This window comes from Lissotriton helveticus, chromosome 1_2 (assembly GCF_964261635.1).
Source record: "Lissotriton helveticus chromosome 1_2, aLisHel1.1, whole genome shotgun sequence".
Lineage (NCBI taxonomy): Eukaryota > Metazoa > Chordata > Amphibia > Caudata > Salamandridae > Lissotriton > Lissotriton helveticus.
In genome coordinates, this window is record NC_136058.1 from 192414586 (window position 1) to 192441983 (window position 27398).

Below are 27398 nucleotides of genomic sequence, written 5' to 3' on the forward strand. Positions count from 1 at the left end.
TTTATTTGTATTCGCCTTGTTTAGTTTTTTTAATTTTTTCTTATTTTGCCTGGCGAAAATTTTGAGTTCTGGGCTGGTCTGTTTAGTGGAGTGCTGAGTGTCTTGATTTTTAGTCTGGTTCAAGGTAGCATTTGTGCTGCTCACATTAGTTGTTGCTAGAGGCACTGCGCTGACACTCTTTTCTCCTTTCCGAGTTTATGTGCCACATTTCCAGAGATTTGTGGAACCTTGTGTTTTTGAAGAAACCTGAGCGGAGTCCTGTGAGATCTGGTTCTTGCTTGCTTCTTTCTTAAGATCCTCTATTAATGTCGTCATGACACTTGGGAGGTTTCCTAAGCTGTGCAGAATTGGGCTACAGCTGCCGGACTCTGGCTTGAAGTATGTGCTGTCCTGTGCTCTGCGTATCAGAGAATTCAGTTGATCCAGTTTTGAGTCAATCCCAGAGATCAGGTTTGCGACGGTTTGTAATATATTAATCTGGGCGTCAAGTTTGTCGGCATGCATTATTGCTGCACCTGTCATTGAAATGAGTGCCTTGTTAATCAGTGATAAATTATCTATAATCACAGGGGGCTTCTCACCCTTATCCCTGTGACTACTCACTGGTGATGATGGCTTAGCCATTTTGTCTTGTTCCGGGGTGCTCCATCACGACAGGTTCAGTGGTTGATTTTGCAGGGCGGCCGATGATTTTGGGATTCCTCCTTCGTTTAATGCATGAGTGCTATTTGGCGCGTCGGGCAAGTGCGCACCGTTTGTCAAGGCTCTTCTTTCGTTCTCTGAATGAGTGCTATTAAGTTCGTCAAACGTAAAGGCTCCATTTAAGGTCAAGCTTGGTTGGAAATCTTCCAGTTGTTGGTAAATCGGAGCTATAATTCTGGAATGAGCAGACCTCGGTGGAACCCTGTCTGATGACTCTAATTTGGGGTTTTTTCCTGCCTGGAGCGTAGTTATTATTGGTGAAAGAGGTATGCCTGGTGCCCGGTTGGCTATGGGGCTTGGGATCTGCCCAGCCTCCAATGCTTTATTGGGCGATGTACAATTTGAAGTCCTGAGGGGTTCGGCTAAGCTAGTTACTTTAGGGCACAGGAAGCTTCTTATATCTGCTCCCTGCGGTTTCTTTAGCGCCAGACCGAGGCGTGTGGGAGGTTGACTTGAGAGGGCTGTGGGTCTTCCCCAATGGGACTACAGGGGTCGCGGCTTGGGTCAATGTCAGTGCTGGAAACATGATGGGAGGTCCCGGGGACATTGGCGTTGCTCCGGTGGTTCCGGATGATCCTAAAAGTTCCTCGTCCCAGTGTCCCAGCCCTGGGTGCGAGCCCCCAACTCCTGGGGGGATAGAAAAGCTTCGCCTTCCGTCTCCTAGCTGATCTATGGGGGCGGGGCTTTTCCTGTGATTGTATTAAGGTCGAGTTTCTGGTCCTCATTATTTGCCCAGATTAGTTGTCTTTCCCGGTTCGGCCAGGAGACGTGCCCACTGCGGTGGAGGGGTGACGGGGATCAGCGTGTTCTCCTACAGGGGGGTGACCTGCAGCCTTGTTGTGACAGGTGAAGTTGTCCCTGCCCTCGCCGCACGCTACTACTGTTCCTGCTGCTGTGCAGCTCCTGCTTGGTCCTGCTTGATGCTGCACAAAACCGCGGCCAATGGCCCAAAAACTACCCGTGGGGTTTGAAGCTCTAGTTTTACTGCGTGTGCCGCCCCCCAACCCGGACCTCCGCCAAGTTCCGTGGGTTGCCACCTTGGCGCTAACTCACCGGCTCGCAAGTCCTCCTGTCTCCTGGCTCTTGAGAAGCGGCCCCTGGCTCACCCCGGGTTCCTCAGTTCGTGGCGCCTTGGTGAAGGGGGTGATGGGGGCGCCAGGTGTAGTAAGGCAGGGCGTAGCAGCAGAGGTGTTATCGCAGCGCTCAATTCAGCGCTCACACCCGCCTGCAGCTGCCACTCGCGTGCGGCGTGTTTGGTAAGGCAGGGCGCAGCACTGACTCCCCCCTCCTGTTGCGGCGGTGTTGTTATCGCAGCGCTCAACTCAGCGTTCACACCCGCCTGCAGCAGCCACCACTCACACGCAGCATGTGTGGTAGGCAGGGCGCGGGGCTGACTCCCCCCTCCTGCTACAGCGGTGTGGTTATCGCAGCGCTCAAACTCAGCGCTCACACCCGCCTGCAGCTGCCACTCCTCGCACGCGGCGTGACCAGCTGGATTATGGGATCTGTAGTCCCCAGCAAACAGCCTAGCGGTGGCTCACCGTCTTAATGCAATTTTTGGCCGCAAAAAGAGTAGTGTGAGCCCCCAGTGATGGTGCTAGGTCGGGGTGGTTCTCCTCAATTGGTGATTACAGGGTGGTAATCCAACCTAGTGAGATTGTGAACAGCCCGCTAAATGTAAAGGTATTGGTTCTTTCTCTTGCAGCATACACAGGTAAGGTATACAGAAAGTATATCCTACGACTTCCACGGTTCTCAGACTGTCTGCAGGATACTTTAGGGATCCTTTTCTGTGTGGTACTGGAGGGTTTTCAGAAACCCTCGCCTTGCCCTCAGGGGCAGCAGTCCCAGAGACCAGAGTCAGCAGTCCGCAGTGTCCCTGGCAGCCTCCAAAATCACCAGAGCCTTCCAAGCCCTTTGCAGCCTGCCTCTGCCTCTATGTGCCCCAGGCAGCTTCTTGTGCAAAACGCTGTGGTTTGCTGTGGTTTGCTGTTTCACCCTTAGCCGACAGGCAGAAGCAGACAACCAGGCAAGCAGGTGAACAGGTACTGCTGGCGTCTTTCAGCTGGCGTCTTTCAACTCCTAACCAGCTGCTACTGCGGCTGCTAATGCGGCTCTTGGGTTCCGCGTTCCCCCGCCTGATTTCCACGGTGGCGGTGTGGAGTGTAGAATGAGGGTTGCAGAAGCTCCTGCACCGCTTTCACCGCCTCACTGCCTTTGCTCGCGGTACTCGTTGGTATGCGCTGTAAAATGCTGCGAGGGCGGTATGTGAGTGTTGGGCGGCGGTATTCCTGAACTCCGCTGGTCCTCACCGCCTCACCGTCTTTGCTCTGCTCGTGGCTCTCTCTCGCTCTCACCCGGTCACCTGCAAGAACTGGACTGAATAGCCAAGAACAAAGACTTGAATACATCTCGGATGCCTACACCATCACACACCGAGGGTAACATTACATCACAAAAAGGGATTATGTTAGATGAGATTATGCAATACAATAGATCAGAACCAGATTGGAAGGGATGGTTGCTTTGGCCCACAGACACCAGTAGATGTCAGGAAAGATTCATGGGTAAAACCAGAGGGTGTAACATCCACAGGCCGGATCCACCCTATGTACAGAGAGAACATCCAGGGGTAGTGACGTCATAAAATGTTGGGAAGTCGCCTCGATTGGCTAAAAACCTTATCACTCAAACAGGTGAAACAACACGTATCCTTACGTACACAAGATGTGGACCTTCAGGATTTTTTATTAGGTCCTAGAAAGCCACGTCAAAAGTGTTTCTATTATGTGGTCTATAATGAGATATGCTAAAAATCATAAGAGGCCGCAGAAAGATTACGTGAAATAGATCGTATAAACCTAGAGAAAGCTCTAGCTGTGGCGGATAATGATTTAACTACACTAACCTCTAGGATATATTCACTGGGCAACATCGTATCTTCTGCAATAGAGGTATTAGTATAAGATTCGTCCATTTTACAGCACGTTCAATCACAATTGCGTTCTATTATGTTATTAAGATGGACGCTGCAATCTTTGCGCACAGGCTATGCGCCTTGACGTTTCATCCACAGTACATCTCTGTGTTCTTCCTTCAATCTAACAGGAAAACAGATAGAAATGGCACAAAGGGGAGCAAAATATACAATGCTGCGTATTGAAAAGCTGGACAGATTAGCTTTTTCAGTAGCAGAGTCACCGCCCACAGAATGGTTAATCCATGGCCACATAACTCTGCCGGTCACTACTTTCCAATTTCAATATTGCCTAGAACAAAAGCAGTACAAAAGGGGGTGGTGATGGACGGAGCATCTGAACCAATCAAACACTCACACCCAGTCAACGATCTGGGTTTGATCCATCACCGTTCTTTAGCCCACTCTGCCACCCAGTTCAGACATGGCCATAGGCAAATCAGTCTGACCCTGTGCCTCATGGTAACAGTCCAGCCCGACCTGCCAAGCCATGCCTTCCCTGGACCGGAAACAAGCTTCCTAGGACCGGTTTCTGGCATTCCAGCCATCTTCAGCCAGGCTTGCTTGAATCCAGTGGCAAAGTGAGCAAGGGACTCACGTCTGAGCATACCCTGCCAACTTATGGCGAACAAAGCCATACAAAAGGGGGTGGTGATGGACGGAGCATCTGAACCAATCAAACACTCACACCCAGTCAACAGATCTGGGTTTGATCCATCACCGTTCTTTAGTCCACTCTGCCACCCCAGTTCAGACATGGCCATAGGAAAATCGGTCTGACCCTGTGCCTCATGGGAACAGTCCAGCCCGAACTGCCAAGCCATGCCTTCACTGGACCGGAAACAACTTCCTAGGACCGGTTTCTGGCATTCCAGCTGTCTTCAGCCAGGCTTGCTTGAATCCAGTGGCAAAGTGAGCAAGGGACTCACGTCTGAGCATACCCTGCCAACTTATGGCTAACAAAGCGGTACAAAAGGGCATGGTGATGGACGGAGCATCTGAACCAATCAAACACTCGCACCCAGTCAACAGATCTGGGTTTGATCCATCACCATTCTTTACAAAAGCAAGCAGGCAGATATGAAGAAATAGGTAGGGAATTCATCAAGGAATCTTGCGAATCACCGTACAGATTTCCATGCCGGAGTGGGCTTAGAGAAGTGTTTTTAAGCTGTACAAACTGGGAGAACACTGTAAGTGGATCACTCATATGTCAGGATATAATGCTGCATGGGGCCTGTAACGGTTCAGTAGCGATCTTATCCTGTTACTTGAGGGGTGCCCCAGCTGCCGTGATCACTTCAGTGTTCAGGCTACTTTTGAATGGGAGTTACTTGATGCTTCCAGGCATCACATATCTGGTGACTGTCAGTTCTAGGGTTACTTGCTGTATGCAAGTATTGTTTCCACCAAAACATACAGTTAGGTAGGCGCCGTTATGGCCTTCGCTAAATGTTTCATTAATACGGTTTAATGGTTTGAGAGGAATGAAAGCCATACTTTTACAGAAGTCTGTGCCCTTAACCTCCGCTCAAGAGACAGTGGCTCATACATACGAACTGACCCTTCCATTTCGCAGAAATGGTAAATCGTATCTTTAACATGTCTGCTATGACACGGCATAGTCCACCTATTTAAGAGCATAGGTTCTGGACTATTGAACTACTCCACAAAAAAGTACTCCACAGTCTTGTGACCAAAGTTCAGGACTCCCTGAGGGTGACCCTGGTTGGTGAGAAATGGGAAGGACCTTCTTAAAGCTATGAGCTGAACTCAACTAGAGAGTGGGAGAAGGACACGCATCCTTTTGTTTATAATACCCTCACACACACTAGTGGTGTCATGCTTCATCATCGGTCACCCTGACGCCTAGAAGTCAGGGTGGGCTTGACCGTATTTCAGAGAACTCTTGAATAGATATGGCCAGGGGGAGTTATAGATTAAAAACCCGCCAACAGATCCCAGTTTCCCTTTATTCATGGATCTGTCGGGGATATTAAAAACAAACGTTAATATGGGTCAAACAGGAGGTTTATGGTCCTATGACCCTAGTGCCAACATGTTTCAGTCCTATATTGTCTCAAATTTAGAGAGAGGGGTCCAACAAACCAAAGGGACAGGACACCTTTGAAGTTTGGATGTTGTATGTAAGATTGGTATGCTAAAAGGAAATCCTAAAGGGAGTTATTCTTAGACCTTTAGGTTTTCAGTCCTATATTGGCCAAAGCGGTCCTGGACTTTCTTCAGGGCTTAGAATGCAGTAATCCTCCCTGGCTAGAGCGGGAAGGGGGGTCCCTACCCTGCTTTTATTATTAGGGCAGATAGCTGCTCCTAAATAGTAACAGATTATTTATCTTTGATTGATTCTCACTCCATCCCTTCTTGGACTTTTCAGCTGGACGCTACAATCGCTGCGTTCTGGCCACGTACAGTGGCGGTACATTAGCGTCTCACATCTGTTTTGGGCTTGCAATCTGACCGACAGTTGACCATGGCACGCAGAGATGCAAAGTACACCATGCTGCTCATTGAAAAATTTGAGAAGTTACCTTTTACAGTAGCTGAGTCACAGTCTATGGAATGGTTAATTCATGGCTGCCAATCACGGCTTTCCAGTTCCAATACTGCCTTTGATACATCCAAACAGGCAGGTATGAAGCGGGTGAAGGGTACATACAGGAAACCTGGGAGTTACCGTACAGATACAGATGTAGAAATAAGGACTCTGAAGTTTTCTTAAGTGGAACAGACTGTGAGAAGATTTTAAGTGTAAGGAGGTCTTGCTTCACGGAGCGTGTAATGCTTCGAAGGCGAACTTATCTTGCTACTTGAAAGGCTCCCCAGCTGCAGTGATTCATCCAGTTTTCGAGTTACTTTTGAATGGGAGTTATTTAATGCTGAATAATCAAGGCTGTTGTGGGATGGCTCCAGGCATCGCATATCTAGTCACAGTAAACCTCAAGCAATTATTGTATTCCCTGACTCGCATAGTTAGGGTCGCACCACTGTGGTCTTCGTTAAATGTTTCCAGTTTAAGGTTTGATCGCTGAGCAGACTGAAAGCCATGTTGTTTCAACAAAATGTGGCCTTAACTTCATCCCGAGAGACGTTTGATCTCCAGGTTGCAAGGTCTTCAGCAGAGATACAGGCCCTGGTCCGTACAAACTTCCCGATCCATTTCAGAGAAATGGCTCATCGTATCTTTAACATGTCTGATAGGAGTGGGATCGTACACTTATTTAAAAGCCTTGGATCAGGTCTCTTAACCACCTATCGGACCATCTTTAGAGTAATTGCTGCTTTATACACTCATACTCTTTTGGAGGGCTTCCTTTGGTCCTGCTATCAGTGGCGGGCATCCTGATTTTAATCCTATTGATTTGCCATGGACGTCTCAATCACTCAAGACATGGAGAGAAGACTGCTGGAACGACGTTGTGGTGAGCGTATGGTGTTCTACCTGATTACTCCTCGACCGAGATCTGAGTGAGCATTGGTTCCTGTCTTTCAGACCGGTCTGGGTAGACTGTGTCCTGCCTGTTTTCCGTTGCCTCTTCTGCGGATTCGGATCCGTGCTGGACCTGTGCCTGACCCTTAATAGGTTGTGCCACCGGACATGGACGCACTACTGGAACCCTTGTAGGCCACATGTACAGTTGTCCACAGTGTATTCCCATGTTGATGACTGCATTTCTAGAGCCTCCAAGGGATGCTTCCGCTCCTGTTGGAAGGGAAATCAGCTCGGCTCCAGAGGTACAGGCATCTGTTCCAGGCGTGCAGGCATCTAATTCTTCACACTCACACTCTCACTCTCACTCACACACTCTCCTCGGAGGAATTAACAACTACTATAAATGCCTAACTGGCGATTGATCCGAATTACTGAAAACAGACAAACTGTGGAAGTGAAAAGCCATGTTAATATAGTCACTGGACATTCATGGGCCACACTGTTTTCAGAGTAGGTCATTTGGATTCAAGGGGTAAAAGTAAAATGTCTTTTAAAGACTGACTAATAGACTTTATCTCCAATAAATAACAACAGGAATAGGCGTATAAAGACAAGTTAGTGAAATTTACGGCCATCGGTGTGAAAACATGCTACTTCTGAATTTGCCATGCAGAATTTCAGTCTACAAGTAGTCTACATTCAATCCCCAAAAGGCTGGCGTTGAACTTATTTTAAAATGCTGTTAATAGGTGTAAAGTTCTGCGATTCCTTTGGTGAACGTTTACGACCCTCAGTGTCACTGTTTGTGAGAGCAGGATGTAGAGAAGGAGAACTACCAACACTGGGCCATGCATGCCTCAAGCAGCATCATTTCTAGGAATTGGCATCCCAAGAAAAGGGCAGGGCCTGACATGCTTCTATAAAAATTTCTTTTGTATATTTTTCCCAAACACGTCGTGTATTTTTGTTCGTAATGTTTCTTTCACGTACAGGAAAGGAAATGCCACAGAAAAAAATTGTTTAGGACAAAGTACTCGAAATAAGTATGATTATATTAAAAGTTCTTTGCAACACAGCACAATACAACCTGAATGCAGTGTACGCGGCTGCAGTCTGCCTAGAAATAAGTTAGTCTTGCCAACCCCCACTGCGAAACAGTCACTGGTTCTCTTTTTTACACGTTAGTTTACAAATACCACAGCAAGTCATTAAGATCACACTAAGGCAAGTTGCCAGACAAATAGGTCTTGGGTGATATAAGTACGGGCTTCGGTTTGTGATTTATTTATTTTGTGTGTGGTGTGGTAAGGGGGTGCATACAGAAGCGTCTGGTGATTAATTTGGGGGAGCATATGCTTTGACAAACTATTAAGCAATACCAGCAGCTGGCACCCCAGACTATCCTGCAAGAATTCCTACTCCCGAAAGGACGGACACTCTTTTTTTTACCATGAAATATAAAGCATGCACCAAATGAGTTCAAGATAGTCATGTAAATGCGAGACCTCAACCGCCACATGGTGTTTGGAACGGGAGGGGCTGCTTGGAAAGTGAAAGCGTGCATGGCCAGCTGAATGTTCAGTACTGCCAAGTATCACGCATCAGATGTGACACTAACGCATTTCAGTGTGGTGCTCCGCATCACTGCACTGAAATGCATTGTCACCCATAATTTATAGTGCCTCAGCTGGAAGACCTGCTGTTTTATTAAGAGCTCTGCTGCAGAAAAGCATGTGGTACCTGCAGTAGGAGAAACTCATTAAAGAAAATAGTTCTTACAGACTGAAAAAGACGTACCGTGTATCAACCGAAGTAAAAGAGCCAGTCCTCCTGGGCGGTTACAAATGAAGATAAATGAAAACAAGCCCTTTAAGGGATCAGAATACAGCATTCACGAAGGACAATGACATAAGCCAATGAAAAATATGGGCGGGGAGTGGGCTGGGCTTCAAGTCCATACTTTAATACAGCTTGGCTCACAGAGCAGTGCATGTGCTGCTCAGGCTCAACCTAACAACGGGGGCGGTCATGCAAAAAAAGGAATTCTCTTGCAGGGGTTCAGTTTGAAAATAACTGCTATTTGTTCAGTGAATCAGATAAGTAAAACAGTCATTCTGAATTGCTAAATAACAGATATGTAATTCGTACTAGGCCAGCTCATCTTTTAATCTTGGGGATCGCGTTAAAATGACTAGCAGTGAATTGAGTAATAGCAATTCCTATTCTGTTTAAAGCTCAAGTACTGAGCTCTGCTGTTCATTTATAAGTTGTATTGATTTTGCTTATTCATGAGAGGAGCGCTTTCTGATGTCCTTTTCTTTTCTTTTTTAACAAAGGACTTTCCTTGTTTCCCTATTTTGTGCAACCCCATGTAAAATGCCGACCACGGTTGCAGAATGTTCCTTTAGTGGAGGCCCTCATTGTAGTAATAACTTACAGCCCACATGAGTTTGCTTAGCAATGTGAAAAGAGTTTACAGTTCGGAGTAAAAGTTGTGATACAGTTTTACATAAACACTGAAGATTTCAAATGTTTACATTTTAGCTGTTTCATGTTTTGCAGGTGAAATTAAACGAATATTAGAAAACGAGCTGAAAATTCCTGCGTCCAAAATGCTGCTGAAAGGTTGGAAGAGCGGGGATGTAGAAGATAGTGTAAGTTTCACAAAAGTCTTCGCTAACGAGGAATTGGCTGCCACGCTAACTTTGTGTTTGTTGGAGAGGATTTGAGTTAAAAACACACGTGTTAGAATTCTACATGATCACTCGATATAGGCCCATTTGACGGGTGCTCTTGCCGATGTCAAAAATGGTCTTATTCTACACAGAGGCTTTACACATGCTGCCTAGAGCAACATTCGCAAAGGTACCTTAACATTTAGGTACAGCAAATTGCAACCGAAGAAGAATAGCATCTCAGACAGGCAGCCACTCCTGTTGAACAAATACAATAACAATCTACAGCACTCTACAAAAGCTACATGTTGTTGTCAAGTATTATCTCATGAATATCGTGATTAACTGTGCAGAGAACAAAGTGTTATGTCGTGGACCAGTGACAGTTATTTGGGTAGAGGCCACACAGCAAATAACCCCAGTCATCTTCTCTGGGTGGTGGGAAAACAGAACCATGGGCAGGGTCTACAGAGTAGTTTTGCTGTTGAAAATGGCCTGATTAGCGGTTTCGGTCTGTATGTGACAGCAGAAATGCTTTTTGAAATGTACTAACACCAAATTGCTATGGTGCATGTTCAGGATGTCCCTTTCAAATAGGGAATCTGAGTGGTATGTACTAATGTTTTTGCAACCAAAATGAGTTGCACAACATTTGCACTTTACTACCAATTCACAGTTGGTGATAGCCTATTTGCAAGTGGGAAGGGGTCCTCTTTGGATGCCTTCTCCTTTGAGAATGTTTGAAAAATACTTTGTAAGAGCAGGCAGTGGTCCGTTTACACCACTGCCTACTCTAAACATATATATATTTTTTTAATGAAATTTATCATTTTTGTTTTTAAACGCATTCCGTTTTTCTTTAAGAAAAACAGGATGCATTTGGGGGGATTCCTTTATTTATCACCCCTGCAGGCACCATGCCTGTGATGGCAGCGAATCCTAGTCGGTCGCAAATTGTGACTTTCCTCATTAATATTCATGAGATATGTCTATTTACAACCCACTTCGAATCACTAATTTGTAAGTGAGGGCCAGATTTCACTTTAATACATTAGTGATAGCGATTACCAAATAGATTCACAAAAAATCGCTATTTGGTAATTGGTATTAGTAATGTTTGCATATCAAACCCAGGATCTTTGCCTTCAGTTACAATGGCAGGATTGCTTAGTGAAGGTTATGAGCAAGTAACTATTTGAAGCAATAGCGTGAAACCAGTTAAAAATCGAAAATTAATTTCTCCATGTTATGTTAATAATATTTTCAGGCTGTAGTGTCATCTTTTGCGTCCTCTACAATCATCCATACTATAGAAGGACAAGCTATTCCAACCGAAAGCTCCTCTGTCATTTATTTGAAGCAGACCTTTTCTCATAAGTTAATTTCAAATACATATCTTAACGTTTTGTTGTTTTAAAGGTATGTGGACTTTGATTAAATTCATGCAAAAAGGACAATCGATGGATGAAATGCAGAACAATGTCATACATGGATCTGGGCCTAAATCCATCCATTTTTTGCTCACCCTGCCATTCTAGTTTGACCCATCCATATGCAAATCAGTCTTGACCCTGCTCCCAGTGGGAACAGTCCAACCCGAACTGCCAGGCCAGGTCCACCCTGTACTGGAAACAAGCATCCTAAGACCGGTTTCAGGCTATCAGCCCTGATCAGCCAGGTAAGCTTGACTCCAGTGGCATGGAACCACGGGACCCACATCTGGGCAAACCCTTTGCACTCGGGTTGAGAAATGCAAAAGGAACAATTGATGGACAAAATGCAGAACATTGTCATACATTCACCCAATTACAGAGATCTGGGCCTAAACCCATCCTTTTTTTGTTCACCATGCCATTCCAGTTTGGACCCACAATATGCAAATCAGTCTTGACCCTTTGCCCAATGGGAACAGTCCAGCCCAGGGTCAAGACTGATTTAAATATGCTGGGTCCAAAATGGGGTGGTGAGCAAAAGAATGATGGATTTAACCCATATCTTTGTGACGGGGGTGAATGCTTGCATTGTCCAGCATTCCGTCCATCAGTTGTTTCTTTTGCATATGTCGCCCTAAATGGGAAGGGTATGCCCAGACGTGGGTCTCTTGCTCACCACACCACTGGATTCAATCTAGCCTGGCTGATGAAGGGTGATGCTCTGAAACCGGTCCCAGGATGATTGTTTCCAGTCCAGGGAGGACCTGGCTTAGAAGTTGAGGCTGGACTGTTCCCACAAGGAACAGGGTGAAGACTGATTTGCATATGGCTGGGTCCAAACTGGGGTGGTGTGGTGAGCAAAAGAATGGTGGATTTTACCCAGATCTTTGTGACTGGGGGTGAATGCTTGCATTGTCCAGCATTCTGTCATTCAGTTGTTTCTTATGTATTTGATTAAATTCAAGCAGTCAAATTGTTAATACCTGCATCTTCCCAGTAGAGACCTTCCTAAAATATACAGTGCAAGAACACTTTTCCAAAGTCCTTGCAAATCTCATAATGTATGTTCTACTATTCCACAAAAACAGTAATACCGGCCCTAATAAAATGTTTCTCTTCAAATGGAAAGTGCTTGTGATATTTCTCAGTAGAAACACTATGAAACCCATGGGAGTGTATAATGACATTCCTGTTCTGAGCTAGTAGACTTTACCTATATAGTCTTTAGCGCGGAGATACCCCATGTGGGGCGATTCATGCGCTTTATAAATGAGCCAAATAAATAAATAAATAAATGAAAGCCCCAAGCAAGCTAAAGCAGTTTTTGGCTTCATTTCACTTATACTCTCAGTGCGTCCCTTTAATTATCGCCTTTAAAAAAAATGTATATTAGTAAACACGCCTGTGGCTATTCCCTAGCAATCATAATTGTAGTGGCAGAATGTAATAGGACTGATGTTCAAAACAGGTCCCATATAACTTTACTGGATTCAGTTTTTGGCAGTATAGGAAAAAAATGTAACTTTAATTTTTAACAGAACTAAATGTTCATGGGAAACACAAAAAATGATCTTCCATATACATATCTTCACCTATTCATGTTTTGATTTTTTTTTTTTACTTTTGTTCATAAGAACCTGTGATTAAGTTTCCTTGATTAATGCCATGTTAAGGTAATTTCCTTTCTTCCTCCTCAAGCCTGCGCACCCCGTCAATCCAACTTTCATGCCAAATTTCTTTTTACCCCTAGAACTCACCCCTGAAGTCTCCAACTATCTGTCAGGTGTGTTCCTCCCCCCTGCTTATCACTGCCCGCCCTTCCCCTTGTCTCCAACCCCCTTCTGTGGTCTCAGCTTGGTTTAATGCTACCATTGTACACTGTAGCTAAGTTTATGCTCTAAAAGACCCCACACATATAACTCATTCATCAAAGGATTGTGGAAGAGTGGGAAGCTGTGAACTGCCCTTTGGTTTTCTTTCTTACTTTATTAAAGCACATATTACCACAAAACTCCATTGGGCAAAGTAGAGGGGATAAGCCACAAATAAACCTCCCAACACTTTGACAGCCCTGGAAGGTTATTGCCTGGGTCCTTTGGAACTCTTACATGTTAATAGTATGTAATGTTAAAAGTATTTGTAGAGCACACATACACCAAACGGTTTCTTGGCGCTAAGTTTAAACGGAATCCTACTGCTCATTGATTCATTCATATGCCTGGTGAAACAGCCATGTTTTTAGAAGTCTCCTGAATTGAGGGTAAATTGTCGGGGATCTTATGTTAAAGGGGAGAGAGTTCTAAAAGTGAGGGCCAGGATGGAAAATCTTGATCCACCTAATCTCTTACGTTTGAAAGAGGGTGTAACCAAGAGGTTAATATGGAATGAACTCTGATCCTGGGTGGGAACTAATCTCTGGACCAGGGTAGAGACAAACTCTGGGCATGTGCCCTGGAGAGATTTAAAGATAAGACACCCTATCTTAAATGCACTGCATTCTACAACAGGGAGCCAGTGTAGCTTCTTCATTAGGTGGATAATGTGATGCCATCTGACAATAGATTTAATTTGGCTGCCTGGTTTTGCACCAGCTGCAGTCTTCTTGTCAAATATGCCGGGAGGCTGAAGTAAAGTGAGTTAGCGTAGTCAATATGGGAGATGACCAAGGCTACAACAACCTGTATAAGAGCTTCAGGAGTAAGGAATCTACTACGCCTGCTCTGAATGATCTTCGACTGAACAACCCCCTCACCCCACATCCCCCAGCGCCTTGAGACGCTTACGGGTGAGTAGTTGCTCTTTACAAGATACTTGATAGATTAGTATTGCCTAGGGCAATCACGTCTCATTACACCCTGACATTTAGGCTCATTGCTGGCATTGGAAATTAATGCAAACACAAGGAGATGATGGATGGAGCGCTGAAACTTTTCAGACACTCACCCCCAGTCACAGATCTGGGTTGAATCCATCATGGTTCATGAGCTCACTTCGTCACCCCAGTTCAGACCCGGCTATATGTACAAATCAGTCTTGAACCTGTGCCTCATGGGAACAGTCCAGCCCGAACTGCAAAGGCATGTCTTCCCTGGACCGGAAACGAGCATCCTGGAACCGGTTTCAGGCTCACAGACCTCAGCCAGGCTAGCTTGAATACAGTGGCAAAGTTAGCAAGGGACCCACGTCTGGGCATACCCTGCCAACTTAGGGCGAACAAAGCAAACAAGATAATGGATGGAGTGCAGAAACTTTTCAAACATTCACCCCCAGATCTGGGTTGAATACATCTTGGTTATTTAGCTCACTTCGCCAATTTGTAGTCAGAGAGGCTCTCAGGCTAGTTCCACCTCTAAGGTGGGCTCCCTGAGGTGGATACGAAATTTGAAACTCTGCCATCTTGGTGATGGTAGAATGAAGAAGTTTTGGATAGGGTAATGTCCACTTCCCACAGAAAGTGATCATACAGGGGCTTGCAGTGACCCCAGGGGGTCAGCCCGTTGACTCCTACCCTGCTGTCCCCCCAGCGCCCCTAAATCTAGTATTTAGGGGAGCCCTGACACCTGGAAATAAGATCCTGCTGACCTAAAAGAAGCTGCTGTGCTTCCCAAAGCCTGGGAGGACTGCCAGCACTTCTGCTAAGACCCTGGAACTCCTGTGGATCAGTGGAACCGTTCCCCTGCATCCTGCAGGTACCAAAGAGAGAACTGTGAGGACTCCGGAGCGCATAGACCCATCGCCCCAAGCCTGAGTTGAAGTGGGCCAACAGTGCCAGCGTGGTCCCCCAGCCCTCCAAAGACGAAGTCCACATTGAGTTTGCCAGGAGGACACCCCCTGCAGCCTCTTGGTGCAACTCTCTGACCACGAGTGATTCGGGTGTAAAAAACCTAATGCCTCAAGACACATCTGCACCTGTCGTCCCTGGCCCACGTGGAAGTTGCAGTTTTTCTGACCTAGCACCGCAGTGCAGATAGAATCTCCACGGATCGCCGCTGCAGAACAGGCGCAGAGGCTGTCGCTGTTGCAAGAACCAACGCTTTGGTGGATCGCGGCTGAAGAAACTGATAAAGCGCCACTCGACAACGCCGCATTGATCGCTACCGCATCCCGGATTTCCTTACATTGCACCTGTGCTGAAAGTTTTCCCGACGCATCACCCGCGGGCCAGAATCATCTTGGAGTCGAGGCATCACTTCCCCATACAGACTGGATTTGACGCATCACTTCTCCTGCGTGCAGCAGAACTGTTACATCGCCTCCCCAAGGGCTCAGGAACTGATGCATCTCTTTATTTTCGACGCCTCCCATCTCTGCGGCTTGATGATCTTGGGATTTTTTATGCATTTCCAGGTACTTTGTGAGAAATCACATCCATAGTTTTCTATGGAGCAATCTGTTTGAAACCTTTGAAAAGTCATATTCTTCTTACATGTAAGTTGAATTTTTTTGCTTTTGGTCTTCTTGAGTTTAGATAAAGAGACTTTATTTTTCTAAACCGATGTGGTGTCCATTTGTGGTATTACAACTGTATTTCTGTGAGTTTTGAGTACAAATACTTAGCACATTGCCTTTGGGATAAGTCAGTCTGCTCGTGCCGAGCTACCCAGTGGGTGAGCAGGAGTTATCTTAACTGTGTATCCCCCTTACCCTGACTAGAAGCAAGGCTCCCAATTTGGACAAAGGTACCTACCTCTGCCAACTAGAGACCCTGTGAGGATGAGGATGCGGAGTCCTTGGAGGCCCCGATAGAACACTTTCCCCATTATTTCTCTCCCTCTTCCCTTCTGTGTTTGCAGCCGGCCGCCGAGGACTACTATCATTTTAAATCCCTCGGCTTTCCAGATCATATGACTTCGAGTCCTTGAAGACGGAAGACGCCAGAGGAGGCGTTCGTTCTTTCGGAGTCGGCGAGAACACGAGGCAGGAGGAGAAGCTCGTCGAGACCTTCGTTGTGAAGCCTTGGAAGGAACCCGAACACCGACAGGACCAGGAGGAAGACACCGCACGCGCAGGAGAATGCCCGAGTCCCGACACGAACGAGCGAAGAACAGAAGGGCAGCCAGACCCTACCTGGCAACGCGGAGACTCCCGCCACGGCCCCGGAGGGTCGTGGCTTTACAAGGTACGGGGTCGCCTGGGTTTCAACTGGGAGCGTGTACGGGAAGACCAGAAGGGAGGGGGTGTATAGGAGGGAAATCCCTGATGCCATAACTGGGCTCCCATCAGACATCCCCTGCACGAAAAGCACCGGTGACGGTATCGGGTGAAAGCCTCCCTGCACCCCTTGCTCCTCGCGACATTTCTAGAAGGAAAATACCTTCCTACGGTTTCCTTTTCTTTTCTTGTTTTTTTTATATAACGCTCCAGTCCATTACTGAGTTGCTGACGCCAAGCCAACCCTTGCACTGGATTACACCCAGGATTCCTGACTCGACCAAGAAATTAACTAAGGACAGGACTACAACTCCCAGAATTCTTTGTTTGACATATACTGTTAAATAAAACCCAAGTAACTGCTACTATCCCTTTGTCCTGGTCTGCTTCTCCACTGCGCCACAGACCCCCATTTCTAACAATGATCTTGATGCTTAAAGGTGTATAAACAGAAGAGTTATTTTATACATTGGTGTGGATCTCCTTACTCAGTTGTGAGCATCATTTATTGACTGTGGGTGTATTGCAGATGTGTAACACTCCTCTCTGATAAGCCTAAGGCTGCTTAACCACACTACCCACTAGAAGAGTACCTTGGGACTCCTAGAGCATGCCCCTGTCCACTTATAAGGGAATATTTGGATTCTTTGCACATTATATCTTTTTGGGTGTACCATGTAAAGAGCCAGCTTCCTACAGCGTCTGGGTGTAAATGTAAACAGTTGTACAGTAGCTGCAGTCTCACACACCTCTATAGCTGGCGAAATAATTACGTAAAAAAAAATATATATATGTGTTTGTGATTAAGCATTTTACTCAGGCAGGGAATTTTTAGGGTCTACAGCGTAATTAAGTCTGCATGTTTGAGGCCTTTGCCAATAAGGATTTCAGTATATATGAATATGAAAATCCCTATTGAATAACAAAATTCTTAATTTGATTGATTGCGTAGTTTGTCTTGACTATGCAAGTTAGCAGTGTAGGGCTGGCAAAGTGTTATAGTCGCCATCTTGGCCTATAACTTAAGTTTTGAGATGGGTTGTCCTTCATCTGAGAACTGGCAGTGTGACTAGTAATCCTCAGTTGTGGGATTATACTGCAGTTTCTGCTGCCATCCTTAACGCACCATGCCCCTCAACACTTAAGTTATAGGCCAAGATGGCGAGCATAACACTTTGTCAGCCTTTGAACCAATAAACCTGCTGACGAAGAAGGGTGAGTGATTCTACTTAACTGCATATTCACCTACATGGTGATATAACCTCCTCACATTAGAGGGGGCGTCCCTTTCGTCCTGATGAAAGCCAACTGACCCATATGGGTACAACGAGGCTGAAACCTGTTGACTGACTTTTCACCAGGTGCAATGGACCAATAAAGTATCCATACAAGTACCTTCATAATGTTTAACCTTATCCCTCTCCTGTAAAAATAAAGACACAACACACATGAGAGTAGATCATTTTATTCTATCTCACTTTCCTCATTCACGACTGTCGTGAACCAGACAGTCTCCCTCCTGGTAGAGAATAACGGAGCACCTGGAGAAGTTTGTTAAGGACTGGGGACTAAGTCCCCGAGTACTGTAATATCTGCCAGCAACATTTCTCTCATGTTTCTGGCAGCCAATTAGCGGACTTGTTTTAACAGGAGTCTGACTCCCACGAGAGCAAGATGGCCCAAGGGAAAAAAAGCTCCCTGGGCCAATCAGAATGCCATATTTTTAGATTGTACTCCAGTGAGAGTCTCTTGAGACTCTTGCAGACCCAACTGCCTAAATATCCAATTATTTTTATCCTAAATATTTCAGAAACTACTAAATGGATTTACACCAAATCACAAAAAACACATTCTGCGGACCAAGTTCTAGCTTCCTGACTAATTTGGCTATATGGTTTGTGTTATAATCTTATTCCTTAGCCTTGGTACCTTCCTCCCACCCCTCCTCTTCTCCCCCCTATTAGTACGCTCGGGAGCTCAGGTTAGAATGTTAGCATTCCTGTATTCTGAGAGCGGAGGACCAAGAATAAACAGCTCTTACCTGGAACTCGAGTCTTCCTTGTCACATTTCTTCATCATCTGGAGTTATTACACTGGCGACAGAACTGCGCAGTGGGCAGTTGGTCATCTCCCCTTTCTATACTCTCTCAGGAAATGATTGATAAATTGACCGGTGTTCAACGTTAACTTATGTGCGATTCTTGCGTGCTGGATATAGACTCTTATGTGGGACTGTGCCGTTAACGACAAACGCCTGTGGATTTATACCATTAAAATCATTGGGCTGTCAAGATTGAAAGCCTGGTGCAGGGGCGAATGAAGAATCTTGCAGTCAGCCCTGTGTGCAGATGGTTCGTGGAGGCTTAGTGTCCAGGCACTGACGCCGCCTGGTTGTGCCGGAGTGCAGCCTCTGTGGTGCGGACTCTAGCGGAATCCTTCAGAACTTGCCGACCTTCAGGTGAGCTATGGGGATTTGGGTGACATCCCGCGCTGACTCCTGTGCGCAGCAGAATCCTGCTTCTGGCTCGCCTGCCCCTCTGGCCTGCCGTCCTCCTGGTGAGTGCCGTGTCACTCCGTCCGATGCCGGGACCTTGAGCGACGACCTCTGCGGCTGCTCTGCCGTTGCTCCCTGCCTCTTCACAGACGCAACGTGCCTCCGGGACCGCGCTGACTGAAAGTCTGCCTCCTCACGGACGAAGCGTGCCTTGGGGACCACGTTGACTCACCCTACACCTGGCCCGCCTGGGAGTCTCCTTGTGGGGAAAGTCTTCTGTCGACGGTCGGCCCCTGCGGCTCCGATTTATGCTGCTTTTTCCGGCGCCCAGCCTCCTTCTCCTGGCGTCGCTTACACGCCCCCGCAGCTAGGACCTCCCTCAGCGGTGCTTCGGATTTCAAGTCGTGAGGCAAACTAGAATTACGCAGTCCTTTTTGACCACGGTAGGACTTGATCTTCAGGAAATTATTTTCCGTGTTGAGGCACCTGTTGTGACATTCTGCTAACCTCACTTCTCCACATACGTGAGGAGACCAACGTGAACGCTGTACTTTCAGACCACTGTTGGACACTATCCTCGCCAACCTTTATTTATACTCTGGAGGGTTTTTTGGTGACTTTACTTACTATGTGATTCTGCAGCAGTTTAGTTATACTTTTAAAGTACTCTCTCACAGCATTGTGTTATTACTTCAGAACTAGCTCTTCCAGAGCCCCTGTACCACTGTGTAACCTTAATTTAGGCTTGCCTGTATTTAGAATTTCAAAACTTTATCCTGCTGTTTCATTCATCCTTATCATTTAAATTTCAGGCTGGCACTTTATCTCTTAAGCCCTACTCCATTCATGTTGTAACAGCAGTATTTTATTAATTTACTGCCTAGTGTAGCCACTCACCTGCTGCGCTCATAGATTACCTTCCCTCTCCACTGTACGTTCTTAATTGGGGAGGAAGCGGGTATAGGGAAAGGGAACATCCTGCTCATTCTGTGTTCTTGTTCCTAGTTTCCTGCCTCCCTCATCTCAGTACCCCCTTAGTGTCTTCCTCCTCCTTGGGTACCCTGCCAGTATTGATTCCTTTGGGAAGTAATCCCTTGTATTGCTTGGTCCAGCATGGGTACACCGGGGATATGCCAACCGCCTTCATTTCTAAATGATTGTGGGGAACCTGAGATACACTGGAGAGAATGGAGCAAACTTTTTGAATCATACTTAATTGCTATGGGGGGTGAAAGGTCCTCTGCTGTGCGAAAACAGCACATTCTTTTACATAATCTAGGTGTGTATGGCCGTAAAGTGTATGAACACTACCTGAACCAGAGTTAGAAGAGGATGAAGAACTTGACGCTTACGAATTTACTTTACTTCAGCTAGGCACCCATTTCGGGGATAAAATAAACATGGTACTTGAACGTCACAAGTTCTTCAAACGTGTTCAAGGGAAGAATGAATCTGTTAAGAGTCATATTGCAGTGTTAAGAGGTCTCACCCAACGTTGTGACTTTGGTGAACTTAATGACTCTCTAATTCGTGATCAGTTGGTTCGAGGCACCAATAACTGCAGAATACAAGAAAAGCTATTGGCAAAGAACCCTACATTGGAAGAAGCGATTTCCTTTGCACAGTCTATCGAACATACTGCTAGATGCATGAAAGAAATCAAGGTAACGGAGGAGGTGGTGGCCTCAGTACAGGTTGATGAAATCAGCAACAATGTGTTGAAAGTTAAAAATAAAGGAGTTCCACCCAACAAACCCACGAAGGAACATGCCAACCTCAAATGCTTCAGATGTGGTAGCAGTAATCATTTAGCTAACAATTGCGATTCTCCTATTAACATGACCAGAGAATCTGGATTTCATTAAAGACACGGAGGTTAACAGCTGATCGCGTCGGAAAAAACGTCAGTTTCCCGACCGCGATCAGCTGGTTGCCTGGGAGCGCTCATTCTGAGCGCGCGGTTAGAGGAAAGGGGTAGGCGGACATAGCACGCAGCGCGTGATTCGCCAAGGGCCCTTCCTCTAACGGCAGCGCTAAACGGAAAGGACACGAAGAAAGGCAGCCGGGATGTAAAAGTAGCCGTACCAGAGGCCTGATCTCAAGGCATTTCCTTTTAACCTCTGGAGGGCTCGATAATTCAGAGGGCCCGGGAAGATGGCTTGAATGGAGGAAGAGAGAAGACCGAGGAGTCTGGCCAATTCTCTTAAGGAAAGGTTTTGATGTTTGAGGACATGTCTTATTTCTTTTTTGATCTTGGAAATCTTCTTCTGAGGAAGGAGGAGGAGACAGTTGGAGGTGTCTACGGTGAAACCTAGGAATTCCATGGATTTTGAGGGAGACAGTATTGATTTTTCTTTGTTTACAATAAAGCCAAGATTTTCTAGAAGATCCATGACAATTTTGAGGTCTTGAAGAATTTGAGTAAGGTCTTGAGACATGATAAGGATGTCGTCTAGGTAAATAATCATACGAATTCCTTTCTCTCTTAGAGAGGATGCAACAGCTCTCATTACTTTGGTGAAACACCAAGGGGCTGATGAGAGACCGAAGGGAAGAGCTTGGAATTGATAAAGTCGGTTCTTCCAAATAAATTGTAGGAAGGTTTGATGTTCCTTGGCCATGGGGATGGTAAAATAGGCGTCTTTGAGATCTAGTTTGACTAACCAGTCCCCTTCTAATAAGAGATCTCTCAGAAGATGGATACCTTCCATCTTGAAATGCCTGTAAACAAGGAACTTGTTGAGTTCCCTGAGATTTATGACAGGTCTCCAACCTTTGTCCTTTTTTTCCACAAGAAAGAGAGTACTTACAAACCTCAGAAGTTCCATGGGAACTTGTACAATTGCGCCTTTCTGTAGCATGGAGGAAATCTCCTCTATTATGATCACTTCTTGAGCAGGAGAAAGGGACATTACTCTTGGGAAAGAAACCTGAATTGGGGTATCTATGAAATCTATTGAAAAACCGGTAACGGTGTTCAGGACCCAAGGATCTACAGTGATAAGTTTCCAATTTTGGACGAAGAATTTCAGTCTGCCCCCCACTTTGATCGGAGGGGAGGGAGGAATTGAAACACTTACTTTGAGGGTTGTTGTCGTTAGGTCCTCCTCTCGGTCTGGAGCCTCTCGAACGGAAGCCTCTTCCTCTTGGAGGGTAAAATTGAGATTGGTAGGAGGTTTGGTAACTGCCCCTGCTGTCGAAGCCTCTGGATCTACCGTAGGGCCTTCGATTAAAACGGCCGAAAGATTGGCCCCTTCTTCCGGCCCTGCCAAAAAGGTTATTAGTGTTGGGGTTGAAGACTTTCTTCATATTCTGGTGAGCTCTGTCTAGGGCTGTAAAGGTTGATACATATCTACCTAGCGTTTTGATAAGGTCTTCCCCAAATAGTAGCCCTTTTGGATTGAGGGAGGGCTCTTTGTCAGCCAAGTCGCTCAATTTGGGGCTAATTTTAGTAAGTACGACCCTCCTCCTTTCGGAATTAAGGCCGGCATTTGCGTTTCCTAAAAGGACTAGTGCCCTTTGACTCCAGCCACGTATGAGGTTAGTGTCCAAGGTGGAGCCATTGATGTGACTGTCTTCGGCTGCATCTATGATTTTAGAGAGGGGGCCTAAGATGTCTAAAACTCGGTCTTGGCAGATTTTGAGGGATCTCTCCATGCCCTTTCTGGGGTCTCTCCCGAGTTTGAAGAGATATTTTATCAACACTGGGTCGAGATTGGGCGTTTGGCAGACTTTGCCTTCAATGGAAGGTCTTGAGCATTCCATTCGTAAGAGGTTGCGAGTATTTCTCTCAAGAGGATTCCTGATCCACTTGGTGATGAATTGGCTAACGTGTTCCAAAGTAATCCAATCGTAGCTCCTAGGATGTTTGATATTGAGGGGAGAAAACATTTCTTGACCAAGGGGGTCTAAGATACTATCCTTTGAGGAGGAGGGTAGGTTATCATCAAAGGATTCGAAATCCTAATCATCCTCATCTAAATCGAGGATGTATTCGTCAGGAAAATCCGATATAGTATCGTTATAATCGTCGTGGGTAAGGTTATTAAAATCATCATGGCTGAGGGAATCCTCATTTCGAGCACTAGGATAGGTTGTGCCGCTGAGGACACCTTTAAGATTTGTGCCGCGATGGACACCTTTATACGTTGTGCCGCGGTGGACACCTTGATAAGTTGTGCCGCTGAGTACACCCGAGGTACTAGGACCTGAAATAGTGCTCTTAGGGGTAGGATCAATATTATTAGCTTTTTTTAGTTTTTTTACCCCTTAAATCAGGGAGGTCATTATCGAGTCCCTCTTGGAATTCTTCTTACTCTTCTGGAGAAAGGGATCTCTTGGATGCCATGACTTGGGAGAGTGTAGAAAACATGCACGAGCGCATTTCTCTATGGATAAGAGATTTAAATGCCTCATTATCAATATTAGGGAGAGAGACGTTGTCTTGGTCTGAGTCTGAGTCAGACATTGTAAGGAGGCAAAAGGTATAATATATAATAATATGTCAGAATCAATTCTCTCCTATTCTTCTCCCTTTTTTTTTTTAACAGAGAATTAAATATATATATATATTTCCCCTTTTTTGGGGGGGGGGATTATAGTATGGCAAAAGGGTTTTGGGAGTGTAGATTATATTATTGCAAAAGGGTTTTGAATCAGGCTCGTTTCCAGCTCAGATGCGCAGATATAAGTGAAAAGCAGCTGATCGCGTCGGAAAAACCGTCAGTTTCCCGACCGCGATCAGCTGGTTGCCTGGGAGCGCTCATTCTGAGCGCGCGGTTAGAGGAAAGGGGTAGGCGGACATAGCACGCAGCGCGTGATTCGCCCAGGGCCCTTCCTCTAATGGCAGCGCTAAACGGAAAGGACACGAAGAAAGGCAGCCGGGATGTAAAAGTAGCCGGCGCTGTTGTTCTAAAGGAATGTATCGGGAAGGGGGACGAGCGAGGTATCAGGGTGAGCCGACCTCCGTAAATTGGAGGTCGGGGGTTGGACAGGTCGGGGAAAGGGAAAGGAAGCCTTCCGCGACGAGGAAATCTGGCAACAAGTTATGTAAAACAGTACCACATTAAAGACATGGAGGTAGGGCGAAGTGTGAGGGTAACACCTACCGTGGAAACCTACCGTAATAAGGCGAACACCTAGAGGTAAACACAAGTCATTGTTAAGAGCAAGTATACAGTACTAAATACATGTTAAGAATCATATATATATACATGTCTAAGTTTGTTAATTATCATGAGAAAGATTAATATCATAAGAAAGAATATTGTTGTAGGAGTAAGAGAAAGCATGACTTATCTGCTTGGAGCCGCATTTAAAAGAGGCTCCAAGCAGATAAGTCATGTTTTTACTTACTCTCAAAACTGTTCATTAATTGCCACTTATTTATTGTGTTTATACTGGTGTTTATGAATTATCTTGGATAAATGCTCACTAGAGTTACCCTTTTGTCATTACATATGGTTTAAGTCATGTTTTTATTTACATTTAATCCCCATCTATTTATGGTGTTTATACTACTGTTTATGAAATATCTTCGATGAATGTCTATACTAATATTTATGAATTGCCTTCGATGAATGGACACTAGAGTTACTCTTTTGCCAGTGTATATGATTTGTTGATTACCTTTTGTTCGCGGGACGATCCGCTGCCCTTTCTCCCCTTACTCGTTTCTTACCCGTCCTCCAATGTATGGAGGTCGGCTCGATGTCCCTTTGTTCGTTTCTCTCCCCATAACGGCACTGCCTTCCCTTTTGCCTGTTCGAGCGCTTTGCCACTTCGAAAACACCATACTTCGCGGACCGAGAGGGCAGTATCTTAATAAACCCATCGTCGCCCTCTTCCCTTCACTCTACGGCGCCATCTACAGCGCCCGCGTCCAAAAACGTCACGTTACTGTTTTGTTTCCCAAAAAATGAGGAAGGGCCATTGACAACACACGCGCTGCGCGTTGTTGTTGCCTAGCACCCTTCCTCTAACACGACGCTCAGAATGAGCGTCTCTAGGTAACCGGCTGATCGCGCATAGGGAAACTGTCAGTTTCCCAACGCGATCGGCCGAGCTGCATCAATTATATCGTTTATACTCGCTATTTCTTACTTGTGGCTATATATATTTTCATTTTACGCCTAAATAGGCTACAAATCCTTTTATTTACTGCCACACTGTGTTTATATAAAAAAACAAAAAAAGGGGAAATAACTCTTTATCTCTTACTCTAATAAAAAAAAAAAAAAGGGGGTTAGGGAAGAAGGGTCCTTATACCTTTCATCATGTCTGACTCAGATTCAGACCAAAACGATATTTCTCTCCCCAACATCGATAAGGAGGCATTTAAATCATTAATACACAAAGAAATGAGGTCCTGCATGTTTGCTACACTTTCGCAAGCCATGGGTTCTAAAAGACCCTTTCCTCCCGAAGAGGAGGATGAATTCCAATATGATTTTGAAAATATGGCTGACCTCAATGAATTAAGGGGTAAAAAAACTAAAAAAACTAAAAATATTGACTCTACCCCTAAGAGCACTATTTCAGGTCCTAGTACCTCGGGTGTCCTTAGCGGCACAAATTATAAAGGTGTCCCTCGCGGCACAAATTATAAAGGTGTCCTCAGCGGCACAACTTATCCAAGTGCTCAGAATAATGAATCCATCCTTGATGATTTTAATAATTCTAACGATGATGATTTCACTGATAATGCCTCAGAATTCCCCGACGAATATATCCTCGACTTAGACGAGGATAATCAGGAGTTTGATTCATATGATGACAATTTACCTTCCTCATCTAAGGATAGTATCCTTGACCCTTCAGGTGAAGAGATGTTTTCACCCCTGAACATCAGACACCCTAGAAGCTCTGACTGGGTCCCTATGGACCATGTCAGCAAATTTATTACTAAATGGATCAGGAATCTCCTAGAGAGGGACACTCGTAATCTCCTACGAACTGAATGTTCAAGACCTTCTATCGAAGGTAGAGTCTGCCAGACTCCTAATCTTGATCCCAAACTGATAAAATATCTTTTCAAGCTTGGCAGGGATCCAAGAAAAGGTATGGAGAGATCCCTTAAAATCTGTCAAGACAGCTGTTGCCTCCTGCTCAATTTCCCTTATAGCCCTTTCAGGTTCCGTAGTTACCAGCGCCACATCATCCGCGTATGCAAATACTTTATGTTCTACCTCCTGTAACACAACTGTCGGAATGTTAGTATTGCCTATCAATCTCCTAAGTAATGGGTCCAATTATAAGGCGAAAAGTAAGGGTGATGCCGGACATCCCTGTCTGGTGCCGCGTGTGATCTTTACCATTTTTGTGTAGAGCTTGTTTATTTTCACCCTGACCTTCGGTTGCATATACAAAACCTGTATAGCACTGATATACCCTTTACCTATGTTGAACCACTCCCTTACCTTCCACAGGAATTGCCAGGAGACCCTGTCGAAGGCCTTTTCGGCATCCAGAAATATAGCCGCGACAGGGTCCCCTGCTACCTCAGCCGCATCTAATATTGTGATTAGCTGTCTGGTATGCTGAGTGGTCCCTTTCCCAGGGATAAAGCCGTGTTGAGCAGGAGGCAACAGCTTTTGGAGTCTTAGCAGGATACTCAATTAATAAGGGGAAAACTCAGATCATCATGAATGAATTTATATGCTATTCAGACCCCAGAGTGGTTAAGGAGGCAGTATACTTAGGAGTAAGGGTGTCAGCAGACCTAGAGGGGTTGGTGAAGTTAAACATGGAACCACTATTAGATAAGATTAAAAGCAACACGGAACGAATACAGAATCTACACCTGACGTTAATGGGACGTATAAATGTAATTAAAATGGTCACACTCCCGAAACTGTTATATTTGTTTAGGGCCATCCCCTTACTTTTTGAGCAATTTTGGTTTGCTAAGATAGAAAAAATTCTGAATAGGTTAGTGTGGGCGCAGGGGAAAACCAGAAGAGCCTATAGGTATATGACACTCACACGTGAAAAAGGGGGTTGGGGCGCGCCGGATTTTAAATTATACTACTGGGCTGCAGCTCTGCAGTACTCTCAAGGATTATTAGGGGGAGGATGTGAATATAAAAATGTGTACAGAACTGTATTGGGGGCAGGAGCGGTGGATGGACTGCTGAATACAATAGATTATGGAATTTTTAAGAACACTAGGTTTAAAACTTTAAAAGCAGTATATACAATCTGGAAAGGTGTGGGGAAAAAATTAGGTATAGGCAGATTTAGTAGATATACCAGATTGATGGCCAATGAAACCCTTCCGGGGGGGGGATATTTAGAGATGGAATAATGAGGATCTGGAATGATAAGGGTATTAAGAAAATAGGAGACTTTATGGATACTAATGGTGAGATAATACAATTTGCGGAGTTACAAAAAAATGTTGATATACCCTCTAGTACTTTTTTCAAATATCTACAGGTTAGGAGCTATCTGAGAGACAAAAGGGGCGGACGGCTTGGATTTAAACATTGCAGGCTAATGGACTATATAGAACAGA

General features: G+C 45.4%; 1 protein-coding gene across 2 annotated transcripts in view; it reads left to right on the forward strand.

Moving 5' to 3' along the window:
- The window catches only part of FAF1 (Fas associated factor 1), a 1925838-nt gene that overhangs the window by 375199 nt on the left and 1523241 nt on the right, over positions 1 to 27398 (forward strand). For both annotated transcript variants that reach the window (XM_078671305.1, XM_078671297.1), the window contains exon 5: positions 9693 to 9784. In XM_078671305.1, the coding sequence (XP_078527431.1) occupies positions 9693 to 9784 (92 nt within the window). The remainder of the gene's footprint in view (positions 1 to 9692; positions 9785 to 27398) is intronic.